Source organism: Gossypium arboreum, chromosome 6 (assembly GCF_025698485.1).
Source record: "Gossypium arboreum isolate Shixiya-1 chromosome 6, ASM2569848v2, whole genome shotgun sequence".
Lineage (NCBI taxonomy): Eukaryota > Viridiplantae > Streptophyta > Magnoliopsida > Malvales > Malvaceae > Gossypium > Gossypium arboreum.
Window position 1 is genome coordinate 135628514 of NC_069075.1, and position 8506 is coordinate 135637019.

At 31.0% G+C, this 8506-nt stretch overlaps 1 protein-coding gene across 1 annotated transcript; it reads right to left on the reverse strand.

Moving 5' to 3' along the window:
* Nucleotides 1–1826: 1826 nt before the first annotated feature.
* Nucleotides 1827–7288, reverse strand: LOC108484463 (IAA-amino acid hydrolase ILR1-like 6). Its single transcript, XM_017788254.2, has 5 exons — nt 6646–7288; nt 5941–6066; nt 2824–3138; nt 2603–2731; nt 1827–2522 (listed from the first exon to the last, which is right to left on the reverse strand). The coding sequence occupies exons 1-5, from the start codon at nt 7153–7155 to the stop codon at nt 2157–2159; spliced, it is 1446 nt and encodes a 481-aa protein (XP_017643743.1). The 5' UTR covers nt 7156–7288; the 3' UTR covers nt 1827–2156.
* Nucleotides 7289–8506: the final 1218 nt, after the last annotated feature.

Consider the following 8506-nt stretch of genomic DNA (forward strand, 5'->3'; position numbering starts at 1 on the left):
ACATTGTTTCTTTATACTTTATCTCTTTTTCATTGTCAAAACTGTAATACTAAGACCCACCAGACCGTTCATGATGGGACATGCGATCAAATTTGGCCTTTCTGGGTTTAGATTTGAGAAGATGAATCTCCATCATTTCTATAATATAAAAGCAAAAATGAAATCAAATTTTATAAAAGGTAAAAGTGTATTGTATTGGGCTTCACTTGGTACTTCGTAATGAAGACATCAAATTTCAACATAATGTGTGTTTTTTTAGTAGAGTCCAAAGGAATAGCTGAAATTGAGCTTCCACATCTGTAGCCCAACATTTCTCATATATATGCTTAAGAGTTAAAAGGACCCTTAATTATCAATTGAATTTTTTTTTTTAAACTATATCATGTTGAGTCTTTAATGATAAAAAAAAATGCATAACAAAAATAGTTAGTTGAGAGACGGTATAATCGCTAATGACGTTGATGTGGTTGACGATAACCGTCAATAGATGATATGCAGCATGCTATATCGAGAAATTTTTAAAATAAAAATTAAAAAGCTTAGTCATTTGAATATGAACAATCATTTGTCTAGATTTAATGAAATTACCGTTAAAAATTTAACGGAATGATATGAAATATTTTTAATAAGATATAATTTATTATTTTACATGTGAAAAATAATAAAATAAATAAATTATACATGATTAATAAATCATCTAAAAATATTTCAAAATTAATTCATACGTTTATTTACTGAGAGGATTCAAAAGATAATTAATAAATCAAACCGAAAATACTAAAGGTGTGCATTCATTTTGAAATTTTCTTTAAATAATTATGTTTATTTTCTTTAAATTAAGAGCTATTTTTTAAAATTGTGAATTATTTATTTATTTTCCACACGTAATTATTTTATTTGGTTATCTAAGTAATAAATTACATCTCATTAAAAATATTCCACATATGAAATTCCACATCATCCGTTAACTTTTTTAACAGTACTTTCATCAAATCTATTTAAAAAAGGAATTTGAAAAAAAGAAAGAATAAAGGTTGATGGCAAAAAAAAAAAGGCTCAAAAATACAATTAGGACAATTTTGATAAAACATATAAACGTTAGTGGCCAAATTTGTCATTAAGCCTTATTTTTATCACTAACTAACTAACAAAAAATAAAATTATAAAGAAAGTAGCATAAATAGACAAAGAGTAAAGAACAAAGAAAATAAAGAGCAAAAGAGAGCGTATCTTATTAATCAATAAGAATATTTATAAAGCTTCTCCAAAGTCTCTATTTGTAGACATAAGAAATACAAATATACTTATAATAACTATTAGAATTTAAAGTACATCAAAACTTATGTTAATGTTAATGGACATCCACTTAATAAAATATTCATATCATAAAGAAATTTGAAATCACTTGAAAGCAACTTAAAAATAATAATAATATTTGTTGACAATCTCATTATAGGTTAGGACTATATCTGACTATTTTTTAAACAATGCCTAAAATTATTCATAACCCCTTCTCAAACTTATAAATAGGAGATAATGAGTTTCAACACACTTAAATCTGTATCCTTCTACATTCACAACAATATCCATACCAATAGAGTTAAAATTGAATAGTATTTTTACAATAAATTCATATTTAAATTTCCATGATTCAAACAATGCTCAATTTTTCTTTTTCTTTTTTTGAATGTCTAAATTTTTTCTCTCTATTCATAAGCTTCATACGAGGGAGAAGAAATACATTGGAAGGAGCCCAAAAAAAAGAAAAGAAGACCTGAGATACCCCGAGCCCAGAGCCCATCTCCTTACAGCCAATCACTACCAAATTTCATCTTAACCGAGGTAATATAGTCGGTTGCATTAAATAAATCATAAAATATTTGCCTGGTTAAAGCATCTTAATGCTCTGAACAGAAATAGAGTTGAACGCAAAGTAGCATTAATTGAAACATTTAACACTGTTACAAGTTCAAAGAGCAGAGCATGGCATCCTCTGCTCAGTTCTTTACATCGCCAAAAGTTGAAAACCTTTGCCCTTTCCACCACCCTAACTATGATCAAAATCACCAGAGCACATGCATTGCCAATTCTCTCAATAATCAGTGCTCAACCCAGTTGGGGATAAATAAACCACAGATATAAAGCCTCTTTCCTTTTCAGCCATGCTCGTTGAGGTACCTTTCAGCAATGGTGGCATGAACCGCAGCACCAATGGGAAGAACATCTTCGTCGATCATGAAATACGGCGAGTGACCGGTGTGTGTCGATCCCAAGGTCTCGTTTCTTACGCCGATGTAGTAGAAAGCTGCCGGAACTACCTGGGAGTAAAAGGAGAAGTCCTCCGCACCCATCATTGGAGGGACCACCCTGAAATTTGGTGGTCCTAGCAAATCAGTGGCCACTTTCTTTACGTGCTCGTACATACGGTCGTCATTCACTGTTGGGGGATAGATTGTTGATTCTTTTTCAAAGAAATCGACCGTCGCCCAACATCGGAAAACATTGGCCTGTTCGACGATTACCTGTGTGTGTTTCCATGTCGAAGAATGTTAGAATTGTGAAAATAAGGACTCCAAATCTAAAAGTGAAAACTGCGACGAACCTCTTCGATTCTTTGGAGAAGATTGTAAAAATTGGCGTTGGAGAAAGCCCTGAAAGTACCTCCTATGACCACCGTTTCAGGGATCATGTCAAGATTATTGCCTCCATTGAAAGAAGTGACCGAGACGACCTGCATGCATTTGCATTACAAGATTTAAACAAGTTTAAAAAAATTTCCCCATGTTTTGGAAGTTGGAGAAATTTATAAAACAAAACTCAGACCTGGGAATCTAATGGATTTGATTCACGAGAAACAATTCCCTGTAAACTAATTACGGCAGCTGATGCAGCCAAGATTGGGTCGACGGAGTGATGGGGGCTGCCGGCAAGGCCTTTTCTTCCACTGATAACAGCTCGAAAGAAGCCGCAGCCGGCAAGAAGAGGACCAGGCCTTGAGCCGATAATACCCGTGGGGTGTTCGTGGGATACATGGACTGCAAAAATGGCCTCTACGTTTTCCAATGCCCCATCTCCGATCATCCGCTTAGCACCATTTCCGGCTTCCTCTGCCGGCTGAAAGATCACTATCACAGTTCCCTAGACACCCAAAGTATATTTAATTAAACATATTACTTAAAAGGAATAATACGAACAAATACGGTAGAAAATAGAAATACTATGATAGAAATATTAGAATTTTGGTCATTATTAGTAGTAAATTACACTAATAAATTTTTTCACCCAATTATAAAAAATTATAAAATAGTTTTTTAATTATTTATTTTTGCCTTTTTATCACTCAATAATCTTTGAATTTTGGATTTTTCAAATTTATGTTAACCAGCTGATAATGGAAAAAACAAACATTGAATAGTTGAATTATCTTTTGTAATATTTTATTATTGTTATTAATAATTAAGTAATTATTTTTATAATTTTTAATAATTAAGTGAATAAAACAATTTATTTGAGAAATAATAATAACAAAAACAAATAGCAAGCATGCGTAAAGTAAAAATTGAAAATAAAATAAAACCTGCTAGTGTTGTATAAATAAATTATCCCATTTTGTCTTCTTCTTAAAGCTTCCCACGACCAAACAAATTGTTCATAGAAAATGCAGATATTTTTTTAATGTAACAATAGTTAAATATTGATTGATTTTTATAATATTAAATGTTGGTTTGATTGATAAAAAACCAAATTAACCACACGTGGTTAGATGGAAGGAAAAGAGAAAACATAAAATAATGATTTTATACAAATGAGGACAAAGATTGGACATTATTGAGCAAGCAACTTAGGTTTATGTCACAGTCTGGAGACATAATATATGAATATCCATCCAGCTGTATGTATTTGGACTGTATCCGTATTCAATACGAATATATACACAGCCATGAATCCAGAGAAAGAATATATCTTATTGATATACTGTCTTTTTCAACAAGCTTTAACTATGACTTGCAGGAATTTCTATCAACATGTACAACAAAACATTAGGGAAAATTTTATTCTTCTTCCACACAACTTTATGTCCTTGATCAAGATTCCTTCCCATGTATAAAGGTAGGCATAGGATGGAAAGTAAGTTATCATGCTTTAATTAAAAACATATTTCTTTAAGCTAATATTTGATGCATTGTAGGGTTTATAATTTTATCTACTCAATAAACTAAAAATAACATGATATCTTCTTTTTTTTTAAAAAAAAATTTAATCTACTTAATTTTATTTTAGATCTTATTAAGAATTTTATTTTGAATGATACGTTATTATTTAATAGGTTGTAAAGTGATAACTATAAGAATATATGCTTGCCAACAATCTCTTGGCTTAGCAATAAGAGTATTTGTGTTGTGACATGAGAGCTGGGGTTCAATCCCTAACAACCTCACCCCTAATCCTAATTATAATTTATATATATATATATATATATATATATAAAAAGAATATATGGTTAAACAATTTGAAAACAAAGATTATTTATTTGACCCTCCAATTTTATAGAAAAATATATTTTAGTTTTTATTTAATTTTTATCTCTTTTAACCCTTAAACATGCATTGTTTGTCAAATCAACCCCAAAATGCACCAAAAAATTAATGTTTGTTAACTTTACTGATGTGGCATCCATGTGCCTACCATTTAAAAATAATTTTATACTTTTCAATAATGTTAATAATTTCTTAATGTTTTTAATATTTTTAAAATTTTAAATATTAAAAATTGATTAATTACTAACATAATATTTACGTGACAATTTATGTGTATACCAGACAAAAAATTAAATAGAAAGTTAAAATAATTTTTATTATAAAGTTGAAGGAAAAATAAATTATTATTCGATTTTAGCACTTAATTTATTTTCCCCTTTTGAAGGAGCAATTTTCCCCCTTTCTTGACCTCTAAAGGTTCAAATTTTTTAGATGAAAAAGATGGCCAAGTGTTCCAAAAAGCATGAGACGAAAAGGGGTTCCCAAAAAAAAGAGAGCATAGATTCAAACACTAATTCCTAAAATGTAGCCATGAGTCAACGGGCAACCCATGTTTGATGGTAAATTTCATTTGATATAAATGAAAGTAGTAAAGTTAATCGGGTTAAAGCATTTAATATCTTTTAGTTTAAGAAATATGTATATAAGGGTATTGGTTGTTTATTGGTTGGAATTAGTATATTTATAATTAGTTGTAATGATTAATTTTTTTATCGTGAGTCTTCTTTAAAAGATAAACGATTGATGATTAATTGTAAAGATCAAACCTCAATTTTATGACTAAAAGATTAAGTAAAGAACCATTATGTTAAATCATCATCTATTTTAAACTTAAACAATCCATCAATTTTGATTGGGATGTAAAGGGGAAGCAGGCCATGTGATGAGAAAGGGATACATTTCCTTATGGGTGAAGATTTGAAAAATCATATTGCTTGAATTTATTTTTCAGAAAACATTATTATTAAGTTAGAATTCTTGTGATAACGATGAAAAGGGTAGAAAAAAAAAAAGAGGGAAAAATGTGAGTCAACCAAATGACAATGAAGATAAAGGCGAAAGGTAGCGATAAATGTGTGAAAGAATTGATTACAAAAACAACGAAACATGTAACCATCACATGCTTTTTTGGGCTACACATGGTCGAGGGTCAAATAGTTTGCTAGGAAACAAATATTGGGTGCCCTTTCCATTTATCACCAGCCAACACTACATTTCTTGCCTAAATGGGTCGTCAATTTTTTTTTTGTACTTTTTCTTTACCCATTTATCAATTGGATTAATCTTGAGTTTGTTTAAACTTGTTGCTTTAGCTTTGCATCTAAATTGATTGCCATTGAGATATACACACTTAAACTAGATGCATTCAATGCGTAAGAAGGGATTAGAACTTGGATTTTACCTTCAAAAGGTGTTCACGATTCTTCAATATTTTGGCAGCACCAACAAGCATTGCAACATGTGCATCATGGCCACAAGCATGCATTTTTCCGGCAACTTTGCTTTTATGCTCCCATTCTACAGCTTCCTAAAATTAAATTACTCCACATAAGTGAAAAGAGGGCATGGCAATTTTCCTAAATTATTTAGATATATAAAAAAAATCAAATTATATACTTGGAGGGTTCAATGGGGGACCACTACCCTACAAGTCTTTAAGATTCCTTAGAATTTCCAAGTACAAAATTGAATTTTGAAGTACAAAATTGAATTTATTTTAAGATCTTTTATCATTATGTTAAGATAATTTTATCATTGAAAACTGTACATTCTATTTTTTGTCTTATTTAATTTAAAAGTACATTTCTTGTCCTCATGTTATCAAAAAATGTAAAATAAAATTAAAACATATCCAACCTACGAAAATAAATTCATATACAAAAATCTTAAACTAAAATCCTAAAACTTTCTGAACTAACAAAGTCCAAATTAAATAAATGAATACAATGATCATGAACCACCTACCGGAAGTCAGAACCCTTTACACGTATACATGTATGTCTACGTATGTGTGTATGTAAAAGTATACAGTATATAGTTATAAAATACATAGATGTATACAAATATAAAAATTAAAAAAGAAGAGAAGGAACCTAAGTATATGTACCTGTATTGGAAGGGCATCCATGTCAGCTCGGATGGCAACAAAGGGCGGGCCACCGGTTCCAATCCAAGCCCGAATACCCGTTTTGGCTAAAGGGTACCTATATTCAATATCCATACGGTCCAACTCGGATCGAACGAGTTTACTGGTTTCGTACTCTTCAAAAGCTAGCTCAGGGTTCTCATGTATCTTCCTTCTCAACCCTTTAATCCACTCGACGTTGTCGGGCTTCCGGGCCAGGCCCAAAACCTCCTCAGAGCAGGTCACATCCCATACGTAGCAGAAGCTGGATGATCTCAGAGACGACGTCGTTTGGTTCTTACCGGAGTTTAAGGAAGCCTTGGGATTGGTGGAAGAAGATATAGCGTTGAAAAAAGTGGTGTATTGATTACCGGACGAAGAAGAATAAGAAGACGAAGAAGTTATGGAGTTAACAAAAACAAGAAAATTGTTAGCCAAAAAGGGAATAAAGATTAAGCTTAAAACCAAAACATATGATTTTAGAGAATACATGTTTGGAGAGACCGAAAAGAAAATGAATGGAGAAAGAATGGATAGCCAGAGTTTTTTTTAAAAAGAGAAGACGGACAGAAAGGAGAGAGAGAATTAAGCATGTGGTTTAAGAGAAATAGTCACGTGGGAGAATATGGATGTAAGAAATTAAATATGTAGATTTGGTTGATTAAGGCATCGAAATGCAGCAGTGTTTGGGCCCACCACTTTGCGTAGCGGTTTCCAATGAGACAGATTGACGCACTGCCTTTGAATTTGATACTCATTTTCTCTCTCTCAATTTTACCTCTTTAATAACACCTTACCTTGCAATATTGTATATTGTTCTATTAGTAAAAGGTGTTCAACATCTAATATGTAGTTTAAGTTTGAGTTTAAATTGTGCTAATAGTGATACTATTAGAATTTTATCCACTTCTTATAATTTATTAAAAAAATTACCTTGGTATGTTCAATTCATTGTGATTCTTTTGATTCTAATTGTTAATGTGTTTTTCTTATAATTAATAAGTTAATACACAAAAAAAAAACAAAAAAATTAATTTTGTGTATATATTTTTTTACTTTTCATCTATATGAGAAAGTAACTATTCTACTAATTATCAAGGGAATCACTTCCATTACTTGTCGAAAAGTGTTGGGGATAAACTCGATTAAGCAACGAACAATCAAAATATTGAATAAAATTGAAAAGATCGAACACAAATATTTATGTGGAAAATCCCTCTAAAAAGGATTAAAAAACTACGAGCAAATATAAATTCACTATAACGGCAAATATAAATTCACTATAACTTGTTTTTAGGAAATGTAAAGATGTCCTAGGTATTTTGTCTTCAGTATCGCGATATCCAAAGCTCGATATCACGATACCAGCCTATTGTTGCAATATCCGACCTCCAATGTTGTGATATTGAAGGAGGGGAGACCCAAATGGGTATTTTGTCTTTCGTACCGCGACACTAGCATCTTGATGTCGCAACATTGGTTCAATGTCGAGATACACATATCCTAGTGTCATGAAATTGACATTGTTTGCCCTGTTTTGCCTCGATTAAGACCCGAACAACCTTAGACTGTAACCAAAATTTAAAGTAAGCTTAAAAAAGACTTAAATATCTTCAAATGAGTATATTATATTAAATTTAATTCTTGATATTGATGCTTGAGTTAAATTAGATTCAGTGTCCATAGGTGACATCTCTTGCTCAGAATGTGCAACAAACTATTTTCCAATGATGTTGAAAACAGTGGTTTTGAGACTAAAATTTCAACGTGTAAGTCTGTAAATAATAAATAATAATATTTACGAGTCAAATATAGTGTTATATTAAAATTTGATATGGTAATC

Coding starts and splice junctions, on each gene's coding strand:
- LOC108484463 (XM_017788254.2), bottom strand. CDS start 7,155: ATGTATTCTCTAAAATCATATGTTTTGGTTTTAAGCTTAATCTTTATT. Junction 6,067..6,645: donor TGGATGCCCTTCCAATACAG/GTACATATACTT, acceptor ATTTAATTTTAG/GAAGCTGTAGAATGGGAGCA. Junction 2,523..2,602: donor TTCTCCAAAGAATCGAAGAG/GTTCGTCGCAGT, acceptor AAACACACACAG/GTAATCGTCGAACAGGCCAA.